General features: G+C 36.6%; 3 protein-coding genes across 3 annotated transcripts; 1 reads left to right on the plus strand and 2 right to left on the minus strand.

Moving 5' to 3' along the window:
• Positions 1-1254: 1254 nt before the first annotated feature.
• Positions 1255-1725, plus strand: LOC142317553 (uncharacterized). Its single transcript, XM_075354112.1, has one exon. It carries the CDS (start codon positions 1255-1257, stop codon positions 1723-1725), a length of 471 nt encoding a protein of 156 aa, XP_075210227.1.
• Positions 1726-13020: 11295 nt separating this feature from the next.
• On the minus strand, positions 13021-13623 carry LOC142317554 (uncharacterized). Its single transcript, XM_075354113.1, has one exon. The coding sequence runs from the start codon at positions 13621-13623 to the stop codon at positions 13021-13023; it is 603 nt and encodes a 200-aa protein (XP_075210228.1).
• A 1517-nt stretch (positions 13624-15140) lies between these two features.
• On the minus strand, positions 15141-16604 carry LOC142317555 (uncharacterized). Its single transcript, XM_075354114.1, has 2 exons — positions 15970-16604; positions 15141-15789 (listed from the first exon to the last, which is right to left on the minus strand). Exons 1-2 carry the CDS (start codon positions 16602-16604, stop codon positions 15141-15143), a joined length of 1284 nt encoding a protein of 427 aa, XP_075210229.1.
• Positions 16605-19062: the final 2458 nt, after the last annotated feature.

The raw sequence follows: 19062 nt of genomic DNA on the forward strand, positions 1-19062 counted from the left end.
CAAAGAAGCATGTAACCAGCCTCCTTTCACCACCCGAGTTGCTACTTCTGATTTCATAAACTATGTAAAACAATTATTAAGAGCAAGGTGGCAAGGTGATTGGACGGCTACCGTTGATAATAAACTCCGTCAGATTAAAGATTCTGTGTTACCATGGGACTCCTCATACAGAAAACCGGCGTGAAGAAATAGTTCTCTGTCGATTGCGGATAGGACACACGAGGGTCACACACGAGTACCTATTTACAAGAGCACAACCACCTGTATGCGCACGATGCAACTGCCGCGTGACTGTGCGCCTCATACTCGTGGACTGCATATGTTATGCGGCATTGCGTCGTAAATTTAAACTACCCAGAAACATCCGTGGTATCTTGTGCAATGATTTTTTTTTTTTTTTTGTCTTCAGTCATTTGACTGGTTTGATGCAGCTCTCCAAGATTCCCTATCTAGTGCTAGTCGTTTCATTTCAGTAAAGAGGTTTTAAACCGGATGTTTCTGTTTTTGCGTAGTATAGGGTTAATACAAAAAATTTAATTACTCTAGTCCTATGTATTGTTTTTGTTATCCGAGTAGCGAGCCTTTTACACTCCCTGTCGGAATTTTGTTTTATATATATATATATTCATTTTTTGTTGTTTTTTTTTTTTTTATGTTTTTTAATTCGTCTGTGATATTAGTTGTAAGATTTTTGTGATATTAGTTGTAGTTTTATTTTTTTTTTTAGTTTTAAGTTTCATTTAGTTTTTATATGATAGTTTTTAACGTAGTTTTAAGTTACATGTTAGTGTTTCTGTTATCCGAGAATGGGCCTTTTACACCCATTCCGGATTTTGCATCCTGTGATAGTAGTTTTAAGTTTTAATTACTTTTACTTTTACTTTTATTTATTTATTTATTTTCCGGGCGATGATAACGACCAATCGTTTTTCGCCCTAAAAAAAAAAGAAGCATTATCGTGTTTAGCCATATTTCATGCTGTTTCAGTTAAATTATATGAAAATGAGCCCGAATTAATTAAAAACGTTAGTGTAGAAGTAGTATTTCGTGAGGATATGAAAGAATATTTTACCGGTATCACTGAAGGTCTTATTAATAAAGCTGGATATGAATTTGAAAAACACTCTGAATTAAGCAAATATGTTGAAATAGTACGGAAAGTCGAAAAATGTATGTAATGAAATCGTTAAACTATATAAACCTAAAGAAGGTGAATTTAATGCACTAAATCACGGTGATTTTTGGACGAATAATATGATGTTTAAATATGTCGATAATAAACCGGTTCATGTTATACCTATCGATTTACAAACATGTCGTTATGCAACTCCTGCTCTCGACATTGTCTACTTTATGTACGGAAGTTCAAAAGAAGAAGTTAGAACTGAAAAGTATGATGATCTGTTGAATATATATTTAGATAAATTAAATAAAAATCTTGAAATATTTGGTAGTGAAAAAAGACTTAACATAACGGAATTAAAAAAAGCTATCGATGAGTGTGGAATACTTGGTGTCCAAGTAACAATCGCTTTTTTGCCGTTTTTCCTGGTAAATGCAGATAAAACTGAAATCATAGAAATGAGGAAAATGTCCGTCGAAGAATTCAAAAATATGGGAAGTAGTAATAACATGGATGGTTATTTCAGTAATGATAAATATCTGAAAATAATAGAAATACGTTTTGAAGAATTTGAAAAGAAAGGATGGTATTTAAAAAATTAGTCAATTTTTTTTTTATAAAAAAATATTTTTTGTATAAAATCTTATTATAAAATTATAATTGTTTATTAAAAATCAAATTTTTTATAAATAGATAACTAAGCTATATATTAATAGAAAAAATTCTGTCTGTTGTGAATTTTCTACTGTGACTAATATACTTTTTTTTTGGAAACAACTAATGGCATACGTTTTTCTTTTTTTAACAGTGAAGTTTATTTCACAATCATCCTTCAGTTTAAATAATCCCTCTGTATAATGATTGATTACTGCAAACATGCTTTTCTCATTCTTCAAGCCTATTTAATTTTGATCTTAAAGATATTTAGATCTCAGTATAGAGTTTTCTGATCCAGTTTTAAACTGAAATAGAAGAAGTGCAATTTAGGAAACTAAATAAATATTCACAAATAATTCCTCTTTATGACACTCAAGAGACATGAATTTCAGAAATCATGAGAACACCAAATACGGAACAGGTAAAATAATAAAAATTTGGTAGCTCTATTGCAACGGAACAATATAATATTTAATTAACCAAAAGAATGAAAATTAAAAAAATACTATTATTTTTAACATTCAGCGGCTTTTTAGATACACGTTCAGTAAAAGGAGATTAAGAATTCATTTTTGTGTGAAAAGATTTCATAGAAACGCTGAACACGGATTTGTTTTAGTGAAAGATGAGCGGATACAAAATTTTCCAATTAGATGAAAGTCTTGTATTGATTTGAATAGAGTCCATAGCAATATTTAACAAATTAGGATGAATTAATTTATTGAACGTCGTTCAGTTTTGTGAAGGAGAAGAATCCTACATACACTGCATGAATGAGATATATAAGGAAATCTCCTTGCAGTTATCAGGGGTTTTCTCAATATTCGGTTCTTTCGAGATTGAATTGGAACGACGATATCCAAAAGTTTCACACAAGAAAACAGAATACCACAGGGAAGTGTCCTAAGTGTTACCTTGCTTTCCGTAGCCATAAATAGTATAACAAACTGCGCGCGAAACCCCGTCATTTGTTTTTTGTTGATAATTGATTTTTTTTTATTTACTTTGCAAATAAAACTTTAGCTACTGGTGAGTGGCTGCTCTAAAACACATTAATCTGTTTAGAATCCTGGTGTAAAACGAAAAAGATTCACGTTTTCCCCGGAAAAACGAAATGCATTTGCTTTTCCCGGTTGAGGGAAAAGCAAATTGCTATGTCGTGTACCGAAGTATACATCGGTCATGACCGATGTATACGTGAACCATGCACGCGGGTTAGATTTTTAGGATTGTGGTTTGACCAATGGCAAACGTGGATAACACATTTCAAGGAGCTGAAGGTAAAATATCTAAAAATGCTGGATATTCTCAGATTTCTATGTAATTCACATTGGGGAGTCGATCGTATGTGAATGTTGCGCTTCTATAGAGCTGTGGTCCGTTCCTGCTTAGGCTATGGCTGCGTGCCTTATTCGTCCGCACGGGCCACCGCTCTAAAGATGCTCGATGCAGTTCATCATTCTGCTACAAATGCGTTCCGTTTAAGGCCCGTGCTAAGTTTACTAGCGGACAATGGTCAGCCATATCTATAGAATAGACGAAATCAAATGATCTGCTCGTATTTAGCTCGCATTAATACACAACCAAATCATCAGACCTTTGATGCGGTGTTCTCTTACTAGAATTTTAATCGATATTAGGAACTGTCGAGATTACTCCGCTAGGCATCAGCGCTCAGTGTCTTTTCTTATCCCTAAACATACAATTACAAGTTTCTTACTATTACTCAATGTTATTACCCACCTGGCGGCCTTCTCCGGTAAATTAATGCTTTAGTCTTTGTCGATACCGAAAAAGTACATGAATCCGATTATCTTACAAGAAAAACATAATATTAAAAGCAATTTGGATCTTGATTCAGTCGTTTATACCAATGGCTCTAAACACGATAACTCTTGGATATCCTTCTGTGGTCAGCAATAGAACATACATGTTTGGCTTCCCACTATTGCCAGCTTTTTCCTTGCGAAGTTGTACTCTATTAATAAGGCCTTAAATATAATTAGCCCAACATATAGAAACGTCCTTGTCTGTTCAGATTCCATGAGTGCCTTGCAGGCGATTAGTGATATCTGCTCTCAACACCCTGTTGTCTGTGAAATGCAGTCCATTATTTCTAAAAATTACTTGGCGTAATACAAATTTTAGCTTCTACTGGATACCCGCCATATTGAAATTTCAGGTAATGAATGCGCTGATAGTGAGGCTAAAGAGGCTTGTTTGCAGCTTTCTTTCACTAATCGCGTTGTTCTGTCGTCTTATCTATTTTCTACCCCGACGGGGAGTCTTATTCTTTAAGACTTTGGGGGTTGGCGTCCCCACGGGCCTAGCCTCCGCAGCTTTCCTTCTCACTATACAATGAGCTGCGGAACACATTACATTTTACACATATACTACACCAAGAACACTACATAAATTACAACATACACACATACACAATTACACAACAACAACTTACACTGATATTTCTTACATTTACACTCGGTGGTGTTGCGACATCTTACGAAACGCAACCGTAACCCAAGGTGGGAACAAATCGTGCCGATGGGTGAATGGCTCTACGTAGTGAGTCTCGAACGATGTCCTCTGGGCACCAGGGCGAACCCAGTTGTATTTAGCTCTAGCTCCAGTACGCGTGCGCTCTGCTGGAGTGGTCCATTTTTCGCCGGTACTCGTGGGACGAAAATTTCTGATCCTATATTAAATCCCAAGATGGTTGGTGGTCCATCTGAAAAAACCACCAAATACAGTCTTGTGAAGAGACCTCGGTCAGCTTTGTCTGACGAGGATAAAAGTCCTACTGAAGAGAACCACAACTTGTTAGAATCGAAATATAAAAATATTAGATTCGTTATTCTCAGAAATGGTCAGGAAGGTGGCTCCCTTCAAAAGGTTTCACCTTTCTTAATTAACAAAACGATAACAGGTGCAAGTGGCTCCTCGAAGAATATCAGGAAATTACGCGACGGATCGATTCTGGTTGAAACATTCAACGATGAACAGAGTCGATCTATCTTACGTCTCCGTAATATGGGTGGTATAAATATAAGTGCAGAATGCCACAAAACGTTAAATACGAGCCGGGATGTAATTTTTTGTCGAGACCTCTTAGATATACATATCAATGAAATAGTTGACGAGCTTTGCCACCAAGATGTTGTAGAAGTGAAACGTATAATGAGACGGCAGAACGGAACAGAAGAACCGACACCGTCTCTTATATTAACATTCAATCTCCCTGTTCCACCAGAGAAGATTAAAGTGGGTTACCTCTCGGTTCGGGTACGACCATTCATACCCAACCCACGGCGATGCTTCAGATGCCAAGGTTTTGGTCACACTACAACATCTTGTACAAAAACCGAGATCTGTGCTAAAGAAGGTCACAATGACACTAACTGCGAAGAAAGTGAAAAATGTGCAAACTGCAGTGGTCCACATACAGCCCGCTCCCGAGATTGCCCAACTTTTAAAGAAGAAAAGGCAATTCTCAAAATCTGTACGGAGCAAAAACTATCTTTTCCGGCTGCACGTAGAGAATATAAAAAGATAAACAATTCACGGAACCTGGTTAAACCAGACGTATCTTTTGCCACCGCTACATCTAAACAAATTCCTACAAATGCTAATAATCAGCAGTGCGGATCCTGCAATGAACTTAAAAAACTTGTTCAGATGCTATCTGATCAAGTAGCTTCACTTACAGCCACTATCTCAGAGCTGACAAAAATAAATAAAAAGTCCTCCGTCGTAGCTAGTGAATCAAACAGTATGATACATACGAAAGTTCCTATTCCCAAAGTCGTACCACCACGAATAGCGACTATCACAGCTGGCAGTAAGCCACCTAATAAGCTACCCATAAAGGGAACCAATATAACTATCTCCTCTGGGATGTCAACTACAACATCCCATTCAAATAAATCTCCTCCACCATCACCTCATATACTGGAGGATATGATTGAAGAACCACCCGACCCTAGGGCATCAGAGTTCTTTAAAATAAAAAATACAAAAAATAAAAACCGAATCACGTACAACTAATTTTTATATAATTTGCGAAATTTATTTTTTTATTTATTTTTACACTTATGAACATTATTCAGTGGAATGTTAGAGGTATTCGGTCCCGCATTGAAGATATTAGAGTACTAGCGCACATGATCAGTGGATCATGTGTTTCCAAGAAACTCACCTTCTACAACATGACCGAATTACACTTAGAGGATACTTCTGCGAGAGATACGACTGCCTAGTAGACAGTAGGGAGAGTGGTGGAGTAGCGATTTTCATGAAGAATGAGGTGTCAGCTACAAGAATTCAACTAACCACTGTCATTCCTGCTATTGCAGTAAAGGTCTCTATTCCCTTCAAATTGCATATCTGTAATCTGTATCTCTCACCGAACACTGAGTTCAGTGCTTTAGATGTCTCAAATCTCCTCACACAAATACCATCTCCATCGTTAATAGTAGGAGACTTTAATGTCCATCATATTTCCTGGGGCTCAACCTTCTGCTCCACTCGAGGAAATATGATAAACAGATTGAGACAAGATTTTGACCTTTGCCTACTGAATAATGGATCACATACATTCATGTCCTTATCAACTGGTACTGTATCTAACCTTGATCTTTCCATATGCTCACCGAATGTGCTCCCTCATTTTAATTGGTCGGTTTGTGATGACTTTCACGGCAGTGATCATAGACCAATTATTATTGGTTTCGGTGTAGACTGCGAGATTAAAAGAAGGCCACGGAGATGGATTGTTGAAAAGGCAGATTGGAACAGATACCATACAGCATTCCAATCTCAGTATGACGATGGAGCGAACATCCTCGACCAATATTCTTGTTTTACGTCCATGATACTTGAGAATGCCAACAGATATATCCCACAAACATCGGGTAATCCTAGACGTCCTTTCGTTCCATGGTGGAACGATGATTGCAAAAATGCTATTAGGAATCGACGGCAGGCACTACGTAAATTTAATCGTAGGCCTACAACAGAACATCTAAATTTATACCGCAGGGCTAGAGCGGTGTGCCGTCGAGTATTCTTGGACGCTAAGAGGAATTCATGGACGAAATACGTGAGCACTATCTCACGCACTACTTCCACGTCTACTGTATGGAAGAAAATTCGTGCAATCTTCGGATCACCGAAACAATCTATTCTTGGTCTTATTGAGGAAGGAGAACTCCTTTCATCATCCTCGGAAGTGGCAAATAGTCTAGCAAAATCTTTCCGCTCGGTGTCTCTCACCTCATCATATAATAACGATTTCCAACGGTACAAGATACAAATAGAAGTATTATCGTGAATATTTTCAACGGTTTATTCTCTGAACAAGTCTTCCCACCCGGCTGGTCAGAAGCATTTATTATACCAGTACTAAAACCTGGTAAAGACCAGACGAACCCCTCAAGCTATCGCCCTATTTCATTAACAAGCGTTTTGTGTAAAATAATGGAGAGAATGGTAAACCGCAGACTTACATGGTACTTGGAGAAACATGGCTTTCTATCTCCAGAACAGTGTGGTTTTCGACAAGGACGATCTTCTATTGACCATTTAGTGTCACTGGAAACAGCCATTCAAAACGCTTTCCTAAATCGGCAGCACCTCGTCGCCATCTTCTTCGATATAAAAAAGGCGTACGACACAGCCTGGCGACGTGGTATTCTTAACACTCTCAAAAAATGGGGAATCAAGGGCAAAATACTTGCTTTTATCCGAGGATTCTTAAATCACCGAACGGCTCGTGTTCGGGTGGATGATTCACTCTCAGATAGTGTCATCTTGGAGAATGGAGTGCCCCAAGGTAGTGTATTAAGCGCCACCTTATTTTCTGTAGCCATAAATGATATTACCAAATGTGTTCAGGCTCCTGTCTCATGCTCTCTATTTGCTGACCACTTTGCTATCTACATTGCAAGCCGTTCGGCACCTACAGCAGAGAGACTACTGCAGAACACTATATCTCACCTTGAAGCTTGGTCCAGGATTACTGGTTTCACATTTTCATCCGAAAAAACAAAATGTGTAGTTTTTTCTCGGCTAAGAAACCCTTCTATTCCGCAAATTTTTCTGAACGGTGAGACTATTACTATCTCTACTTACGTTAAGTTTTTAGGTTTAATTTTTGATAGCCGTCTTACTTGGGTCAAACATTTAAAAGAATTGAAAACAAAATGTTCCAAAATTTTAGATATGATGCGAGTCCTTACTAACACCAACTGGGGAGCCGATAGATCATGTATGATACGTTTTTACTATTCCTTTGTTCGCTCCCGTTTAGATTATGGTTGTGTCGCCTACTCTTCAGCTCGTCAAACCGTGCTTAAAATGCTGGATAGTGTACATCATGCTTTCCTTCGGGTTGCCACAGGCGCGTTTAGATCAAGTCCTGTCGCAAGCTTACTTGTAGACTGTGGTGAACCATCACTTTGGGATAGACGAGACCAGCTCTTATTATCTTATTTTGCTCGTCTCAGAGGACAGCCAAATCATCCGATTCTTGAGTCTGTCTTTAAAAATCCTAATCTAGGAAAGTATGAGGATCATCCACGTCGTACTGCACCTGTAGGTGTCCGTACCTGGCGTCTGCTGCAGCATATAAATGTTGACACACCGTCATTCTTTCCTATGTACCCTTGCTCATATCCTCCATGGAGAATAAACCTCATAAATTTTAATTTTGACCTGACTACATATAATAAACAATCAACACCCTCTATGGTCTTTCAGCAGATGTTTCAGTGTGTTCTCTCCAAGACGAAACCAGACGCAGTTGTATACACTGATGGATCGAAACAAAACGATACAGTTGGGTGTGCTTTTGTTGTCAATGAGAGAACTTATATGTTTGGTCTCCCCAGTATTACGAGTGTGTTTACCGCTGAACTATATGCTATAAATAAGGCTCTAAACATCATTAACCCTAAATATAGAAAAATTCTTATTTGCAGTGACTCGTGTAGTGCTCTCCATGCCTTAAAAAATTTTTATTCTAAACATCCTATCGTCATTGAAATTTATAACGCAATCGCTGAGTTGAATAATCGCAACACAGAATTAAGTTTTTGCTGGGTTCCTAGCCACGTAGGGATTCCAGGTAATGAACATGCAGATTCTGCTGCCAAAGAAGCATGTAACCAGCCTCCTTTCACCACCCGAGTTGCTACTTCTGATTTCATAAACTATGTAAAACAATTATTAAGAGCTAGGTGGCAAGGTGATTGGACGGCTACCGTTGATAATAAACTCCGTCAGATTAAAGATTCTGTGTTACCATGGGACTCCTCATACAGAAAACCGGCGTGAAGAAATAGTTCTCTGTCGATTGCGGATAGGACACACGAGAGTCACACACGAGTACCTGTTTACAAGAGGACATCCACCTCTATGCGCAAGATGCAACTGCCGCGTGACTGTGCGCCACATACTCGTGGACTGCATATGTTATGCGGCATCGCGTCGTAAATTTAAATTACCTAGTAACAACCGTGGTATCTTGCGTGATGATAAGGAGGTTTTAAACCGGATGTTTATGTTTTTACGTAGTATAGGGTTAACACAAAAAATTTAATACTGTTGCTTATATTTTTTAATACTTTTAGTTTTTTAATAAGTTTATTTTTTTTATTATATATATATATTTTTTTTCTCTGAATGTTTGATATTTTTATCCGAGTAGGAGCCTTTTACACTCCTTATCGGAATTTGTTAAATTTTATAAGTTATTTTTTAATATTTTAAAGACTGACTGTGATATTAGTTGTAAGATTTTTGTGATATTAGTTGTAAGTTTTATCTCCTTTTTTAATTTTAAGTTTTATTTAGTTTTAATATGTTAGTTTTTAACATAGTAGTTAGTTTTAAGTTACATGTTAGTATTTTTGTTATCCGAGAATGGGCCTTTTACACCCATTCCGGATTTGATTTCCTGTGATAGTAGTTTTAAGTTTTAATTACTTTTATTTATTTATCGATTCTCCGGGCGATGATAACGACCATTCGTTTTTCGCCCAAAAAAAAAAAAAAAAAAAAAAAAAAAATTATCTGTTTTCTGAACTGGGTGGTTCGTGATGAGTGGCACAGTGAATGGAGTGCTACCATCGACAATAACCTTCGTCTATTTAAGAACACTATCACCGTGGGGTTCTTCATCCAGGAGTTGCCGTCGAGAGGATGTTTTTTGCTATTTGCGAATCGGGCACACTAGACTCACTCATGGACATTTCATGACTCGGACCGATGCACATATTTGTGTCGCTGCGACTGCTATCTAACGGTACACCACATCTTGTGGATTGTATCTGTTATGCGACATGGCGTCGGAAATTTAAATTAGGAACTAACATCCGTAATATTGTACGGAACAATATGGCGCTGTTTTCCAATGTCCTGTCGTTTCTAAAGGCTGTACATCTACTCGTATATTCCTATATTTGATTATTCCTACAAATTTTTTCCCATGCATGCCGTTTATACGCGTTTTAATATTGCCTTTATGTTGTATCTATCAAACCTCATAGATGTTTTAGATCAGTTTAATTTTTTAAGATAAATTTTAATTGTTAATTATTTAAACCATCATAGTTTTTTTATTTGGAACTGGGAACTGACATTTTGGTCCCACGAGTACTGGCGATAAAACGGACCACTCCAGCAGAGGCACGTGTACTGGTACTAGAGCTAAATACAACTGGGTTTGCCCTGGTGCCCAAAGGACATCGTTCGAGACTCACTATGTAGAGCTATTCACCCATCAGCACGATAGCTCCCATACGGTTGCGTTTCGTATGATGTCGCAACACCACCGAGTGTAATTGTAAGAAAAGTCAGTGTAGGATGTTGCTGTGTACGGGTATATGCTGTAATTTGTGTAGGGTTCCTGGTGTAGTATATGTGTATAGTGTAATGTATTCTGCAGCTGAGTGTGTATTGGGAAGAAAAGCTGCAGAGAGTAGGCCCATGGGGACGCCAACCCCCAAAGTCTTAAAGAATAAAACTCCCCGTTGGGGTTGTAGTCAATTGAAGAGCAAGATTTCTTACATGGGTCCCGAAGGATCCAGGTCAGTAACCTAAGTAACAGTTATAGTTTATCTACCTGCTTCAACAAGAGGTACTGTTTATTCTCTACATATTACTACTAACTTAGGTAACTAAAACCTAATCTAGGTTCCTATAGGATAATAAGCAATTAAATTTGGTTTTAGGTTATGATGTTACCTTAGTTTGTTTTTAGGTTAACCTTGATTTCCAATATCAGTAAATGTAATTAGAACAAAAAATGTGCGAAAATATCTGGTTTTAATTGTGTAAATATTAAATAAATAAAATGTTGTACTCTATTCTACTATGTTTTTCTTTCTTTTTGCTTCCATACCTAACAATTAAACACGAGTCCCTTCGGACCCAGGTCGGTACTTCAAGTCATTCTGTAGGTTGGTACTCGGAGTGATAATAGACGCCTGACGCAATTTCTTATAAACGCTACATCTACCTATAAATCTTGTATACCAGTGTTTTCCAAACTTTTCCGAGTCGCGCCGCCCTTTTCCAATTAAAATTTTTCCATGGCGCCCTACCCTAAGTAAAAGTATGACTACTAGTACGCAAGAGATAAAAATAAATAAAACTCGTGTATCTTCATTATTTTATTACTTTATTAACATTAAATTAATAATTATAAATGTCTTGGTTCAATTAATTATGAAGCTTTCACAATATTTCGCGGCGCCCCTGTTAAGAAGCCGCGGCTCCCCGGGGCGCCGTGGCGCACAGTTTGGGAATCACTGTTGTATACAATTAATTGTGTCTGAAAATTGGTATAAATGCATTCTATTTTCTCATTATTTTAGCGTTATATATTAATTTAAAAAAAAAAACATTAACAACTTTAGAAAGTTTCAATATTAAAAAAAAAACAAAAAAAACCGATACTCGTTTCATTTAAATTAAATTTTCTTAATTCTAAATTATACATGTATTGCAAAAGTATTTCTTTTTGCTTATTTGAATAACCATAGAAATAAATTACTGCTAATGTTTTAAATCAGTTTTATATAATAAGCGTAATACTTCCTTATCTTAAATCCTAGTCCCATTCTTGGTCAAAAAAAAAAAAATACTTGTAATTTATTTTATAAAATCATCATACATACAAAATCATACATCTTGCACCACAAAGATCAAATCACTAACACATCATAAAGATGTTGGGACCTCAAGAGCCTACTGGAACATTTTTTAACTGAGTTCCAACTTTTTTTCTCTAATATATGTAACTATATATATATATAAAATTAAGATTCACTAACTATAAAATTTACTTTCTCGTAAAAACTGTATACTTATCTCCACAACACGTATATTATTAATGGCGCGGCCATTAATAAAATCCTCAAGTTAGAAGTTAAGTACACAATTTTTCATAATCTATTTCAACTTGACCCACGAAATATCGATAGAACAGTGTTTCTAAATCTGAGTCCCAGCTGTTAGCAGGTAGATATTTAAATATATTCAGGGTTTCTTTGCTCGTCATTGTGATTCCCTTAATACAATAACGATAAAAAGGAAATTTGTCGAGTATAAGGTTGGTAAACATGGTCACTGATCACAATGAAAATGAAAAGACACTAATGTAGTGGACTGTATTGATTTATTGTTGCTTAATGATTTAGCAACTCTGCACTCTTTCACTGTTACTCATGCACTCGATCATAATTCAAAAGTACACAAACGCAATCATCCATAACCCCATCACCTACACACACAAACACGCACGCTCAAAAATTTCACATGTACACATTACATTATCCATGCTCACCACCTGGAAGGGCAATCTTCAACTACAAATTGAACAAATTAGAAGACATAAAACCTTAACCTAATAAACTGTTTATAGTAATAACTTAATCACCCCTTGAGAGGACTCCCCTTGAAGTCATTGTAACAACTCGCACTGTGCTGTCTTCTGTTGGATGAAGTTCGATGATTCGAGCCATTCTCCATTGCAAAGGTGGAACTGAATCTTCCTTGATGACAACCATATCTCCAATTTTTAAATTGGGTGAGGAATTGGTCCATTTTCTTCTGTGATGCAGGTGATTTAAATAGTCCAACGACCAACGAGACCAAAAATGTTGAAATAACTGCTGCAGTAGGATAGTTTATTGACTGGGAGACCAGAGACTGATAGTTCAGGATTGGTGGTGAGAACATCACCAATTAGGAAATGAGAAGGGGGTAAGAGCAGAAAGTCCATTAGGTTGATCTGAAAGAGGGATTAATGGATGTGAGTTAATGCATGCCTCTATCTGAGTTAATAAGGTCACGAACTGTGTATAGGTTAGAACTGATGTTCTCATTGTCCGCGTTAGGTGAAGTTTGACAGAGAACTCCCACAGTCCTCCAAAATATGGAGCCTTGGGTGGTATGAATTGCCATGTTACTCCATCTTGAGCTAAAAACGTTGATACAGTGTTTTTGAAATTTTCACCTTTTTGTAAATCACAAAGTTCTTGTTGTTCTAGTTGAGCACCAACAAATTTTCTTTCTTTATCAGAATACTTATCCTTGGGCTTTCCACGTCTTGACATGAATCTCTTCAGTGCTGCTATGAAAGACTCTGTGGTGAGATCTTCAACTAATTCTAAATGAAGTGCCTTAGTACTGAAGCAAACGAAGAGAGCAATATAGCATTTTGCTGGAACAGATCCTCTCCTTTTGTTTAATCTGACATTGAAGGGTCCACAATAATCTACCCCTGTGATGTAAAAAGGAAGGAGTGTTGCTTGTACTTTTGATTTTGGCAGATCACCCATGATTTGAGTTTGAAGTTTGGGATTTGCCATGAAGCAAGTGATACATTGTTGATATATTTTACTGAGTAAGTTTCTGCTATTAACTGGCCAGTATTTTTGACAAATAATATTTAACAATAGTTGTAGTTCTGATTTTATTTGAAAATGTTTAGCAATTAACTCTGTGAATATGTGACTCTTGGGGTAGAACTATTGAATTACTTTGATCTGGGGTTAAGCTTGAGTGTCGTAATCGCCCACCAACTCGTATTATATCATGCTGGTCCAAGAATGGAGTTAATGAGACAAGTTTACTTTCCTTGAAGTATTCCTAGTTTCAAGGCATAAATTTCAGTTGAAAATAATTTTCAACTCTGCATAATTTTTACCAGTGTGCGCTCTGCTATCTGAAGTTCAAGCACTGATAACTGACCGCTGAAATGAGGATTTCGCGACTGTGAGTTATGAATGAATCGAAGACAATAACTCATGAATCGTTGAACATTGATAAACGTGAGAATTTTCCAAAATCGATGAATTTTTTGTTGGTAGTAACACTCGACAATACTGAATGACGACGCTCAGGCATCTGGTACAATCAGGAAGGCAAATTGGTTCATCTGAAGGTACAGTTGATGAGTGTAAGAATGCTAGTCCCTTCCAATACAAATTGGCATCGATGATCTTAGATGGTAGTAGCCCTCTAGATAGATGGTCCGCTGGGTCATTTTCGCTCCTAATACGCTTCCACAATCTGACCTCAGTACTGGTTTGTATTTTGGAAACTCGATTTGCCACAAAGGTTGTACAATGAGAGAACGGAGCTTGAATCCAGGCCAATGTTATGGTGGAATCAGTATAATATGAGACAGAATCAATGTGGAGGTGCAATGCGTTTCTTGTTATTTTGCATAATTCAGTTAGTAGTACGGCTCCACACAACTTCAGTCTGGGTAGAGAAATTTTCTTTACTGGTGCAACCCGAGATTTTGAAGTGATTAGATGAACTGAGATGTTACCATCATGGTCAACACACTTAAGACAGACGCAAGCGCCATATGCAGCTTCAGACGCGTCAGAGAATCCATGTAATTCTATTCTTGAAATTGCCCCTTTTTTAGGAACTATGACTCTTTGAGTACGAATTTTTGATAATATATGCAATTCCCTTTGAAATTGAGTCCACATATGAAGCATTTCTCCTGGCATGACCTCTTCCCATCCAAGTTGGTAGGACCGTAGTTGTTGCATAATTAATTTGGCTTTTAAGATGACTGGTCCAATAATTCCTAGAGATCGAAAATCTTTCCTACAGCTGGTAATATTGTTCGTTTGGTTACATTGTTGATTTCGGTTTCTTCATGGATGGAAAACTGAAATACATCTTGTCTGAGTTCCATATAAGACCAAGAGTTTTCACTGTAGTGTCTTGATTAATTTCGAAAAAATCGCTGCTTCTATCCTCCGATGGAATGTCGTGATGATTTGAAGTCCATTTTCTTAGGTGGAATCCTCCTTGATAAGGCAATTCGATCAAGTCATGAAGCAGGTTTTTGGTGTTTTTTTACTGTGCTGACACCTGACATAACATCGTCTACATAAAAATCGTTCACGAGTACCTCGGATGCAGTTGGGAAGGAAGAATTTTCATCGAGCGCCAGCTGTTTTAGAGTCCTCGTGGCAAGGTAAGGAGCGCTAGCTGTGCAGTAGGTAATGGTTAGCAATTTGAAGGTCTTTATGGGGTCTACTTGTAGTTCTCTCCATAAAATTAATTGTAAATTTTGTTGTGCTAGATTAATGTTGACTTGACGATACATTTTTTCAATGTCTCCAGAAATAACAAATGGATGAGTTCTAAATCTCAAAGGTATGTAATACACCTTTGATGAATAAGCTTCAGAAGTTGTTATTTCTTTCGTATGTCCTAGAATTTTGTATTCCTTCATGAATTGAACGTACTGCGAATGCATGTCTGGTTTACTAGATAAGCGCCTCTCCATTGACACAAATCTTCTAAATGCAGCGTCCCTTGACTCTCCAAGTTCACAAACATCACCCTTTAGAGGAATATTCACACAGTATTTTCCGTGATAATTTCTGGTGGTTGTTTTTACAAATAGTTCTTCATAAAGTTTATCATGTCCAGTATGCTGCTTTTCAGAATCACAGTCTTCTATTTTCCAAAATCTGTGAACAATCTTATTAATGTCATTCTATGTAGATAGGCTACATGTTGTGGTAATGTGTGATGTAGTGAGTTGCCCCATGACCTTGCCAGAGATGGTCCAACCAAGCACAGTGTTTTGGAGTGTTGGCGACGAATTATAAAATTTGAATCTTCCATCTCGTAGCAAATCAAAGAATAACTCAGCTCCGACAAGTAAGTCAATCTCACTTGGTTGATTAAAATAAGGATCTGCTAGTTGGAAATTTTGAGGAATTTTCAAGTGTGAATGGCTAACTGATACGGTAGGTAACTCCTTTGTAATTGATGGAAAGACAACACAATCGATAGTGGCAGAAAATGAATTAAATTTTGTCTTGGTAACACAATGAACTACCTTTGACGTTCTAGTTTTTGATATTCCAAACCCATTCACTTCTACTGAAAGGTTTGCTGATGGTAAACCGAGCTTTTTGACAATTTTTTCAGTTGCAAAATTTGATTGTGACCCTGAATCTAACAGAACACAACAAAAATGCGGAATTCCTCTGTGATCTAGAATGGACACAAGAGCTGTAGACAATAGCACAGATGACGAAAAAATACCTTGCCTTAAAATGTGTGATATGGCTGTAACTACTACCCATCCATTTCTAATAGTGATTAGAAATGGATGGATTTGATTTAGTATGCACAGAGTTGTTGATGTTTTCTGAATAATGTAATTATGTATTTTACTGTTTACCGCAAATTTTGCATGAACCAGCACCACAAGATTTAGTTTTATGATCACCAGAAGAAAGACAATTGAAGCATAGTCCCAACTTCCGTACTTCATTTTCCCTATCACTAATAGGTAATGATTTGAATGTTTCACATAAATATAACGGGTGTGAAAAAGCACAGTGAACATCTTTTAACAGATGAAAAGCAATTAGGGGTACGAATGTGATTTTTTGTACTTTGCCTTGACCTCTATAGAGAATTTCCCATTTGCGGTTGGTTTAAAGCAGATGTTGATGGTTTGGACTCAACCGCTTCTAAAATTTGACACCTTTTTTGCAAAAATTTAGTTAAATCAGATAAGGTAGGAATTTCATTGGAATTTATTTTGGATTCCCATTGCCGGTGAGTTGTTTTTTCCAGTTTGGTGACAATTAAATAAATAATGTGTCCCAGGATTCTATGGGTTGACCTAATCCCTGAAGGACACGCATATGTTTCTGTAAATCATCAATCAACCTTCTCAACTGGGAACTAGATTCCTTGTCTAATAAATTTAAATTGAAAATGCCTGCAACATGTTTATTTACTAAATATTTTTTGTTTTGAAACCTTTCTACTAATAAATCCCAACCAATTTTGTAATTTTCAACCGAACCTTCCAACCACTGCAAAATATAAGCAGCATCGTCCTTCAAAGATAATTTTAAGTAATGGAATTATTGACATTCGGAAGGTTTGGATTTTCATGAATTAATGATTTAAAGCTATTATGAAATGATACTCATTCATCGTAATCATCCGAATGTGAGGACAATTTTATAATGGTAATTTAAAGCGGTGATGAGCCCAGCCCGATTAATTATTTTCGTCTGTTGTTTCGTATCTTAGACGCACATTTTCACCTTTCGTTAGAAGCTGGATTTTATTTTGAGTTTCTGTCGATAATTTGAAGTACATATCTTCAAATTCTTTCCAATCAGTATCATGGCTGCCTGAGTTATCTACAACGTCGATTTCTGTTTGTATTTTTTCGAATTCCGAATACACTTCTGGGAGTTTAGCTAACCTAATTTTCAACTAGTTTACATTTTTTTTCGATTTGCAAAAATCGAAAAAAAAAATCGAAATCGAAATATTTCTAAATCTAGTCAAGTCTCCCTTAATACATCTCTTTTTATGTTTAAAGCATTTAATTCTTCCTTGGACGACATTATAAATAATAATGTACTACTTAATTTTACTCTTGTAATTATCAGATAGTTTACAAATAAATATGTAAGTCGCGATAATGACCTTATTGCAATTATGAACGATCGCACAATTTTTTTTTTATCACAGGCACAACGATTGGATAGAAGCATGCACTAATTAGGAAAATATAATATATAGGCGCATAACATGGTATATAAAATAATAATATATAATATATGAAATAAATGATGAAGAGTAAGGTAAGAATGTAAGTGATTGACTGGTTAATGATTTGAAGGAAACATGAGGTATTACAATTATAATTAGGGATGGCCTGGAAAACATTAACTTGGCACATCACTAGTTATAATGGATTTGTTTATAGTATTGTGAAGTTGGGTTTTAACTTATCTAGTCCCAAAGCGATAAATCCACCGGGTTGGTCTAGTGGGAACGTGTCTTCCTAAATCAGCTGATTTGGAAGTCGAGAGTTCCAGCGTTCAAGTCCTAGTAAAGTCAGTTATTTTTACATGGATTTGAATACTAGATCATGGATACTGGTTTTCTTGGGTGGTTCGGTTTCAATTAACCACACATCTCAGGAATGGTCGAACTGAGACTGTACAAGACTACACTTCATTTACACTCATACATGTCACCCTTATTCATCCTCTGAAGTAATATCTGAACGGTAATTACCGGGGGCTAAACAGGAAAAAGAGAGAGGTCTTGAAGCAATAACTGTAGCTGACGTTATGTAGGCCCCAGCACAAAACAAGGTCAGTGGAACGGCCGACGTACTGAATACTAGACTGTTTAGTTACTACGTAATTTAATGTTGTATGCTCACTTTCACAATAAAGTAATGTAATAAGCACAGTACACCACTATGAAATGATGATTAATTTACATTTCACTACTGCATGATAAAATGATGATTGATTAAATTATTCACTGCTACACAATGATGCGGTCACACACAAATATCTGGCCCAGAGGACCAACATGGTAAACATGGTTACTGATCATAATGAAAATGAAAATACACTGATGTAGTGAACTGTATTGATTTATTGTTACTTAATGATTGCACATAAACGATCTGCACTCTTTCACTGTTATGAACTCGATCATAATTCAAAAATACACACACGCAACCATCCATACCACTATCATCTAACCATCTACTCATACAACACACCAAAGAACAGACAAGCACCTACATAACACACAAATTTCACACATACACATTATATTATCCAAAGGTGGAGAATGTAGTATTGTCTTTGTAATTGATCCAGTGTCAATTAAATCTTATCTTGCAGGGATCTTTTTCTGCAAAACTCCATGCAAAAAATTGTTATAGGAAAAGAAGTAAG

The sequence above is a fragment of the Lycorma delicatula genome, chromosome 1 (assembly GCF_047948215.1).
Source record: "Lycorma delicatula isolate Av1 chromosome 1, ASM4794821v1, whole genome shotgun sequence".
Taxonomy (NCBI): Eukaryota; Metazoa; Arthropoda; class Insecta; order Hemiptera; family Fulgoridae; genus Lycorma; species Lycorma delicatula.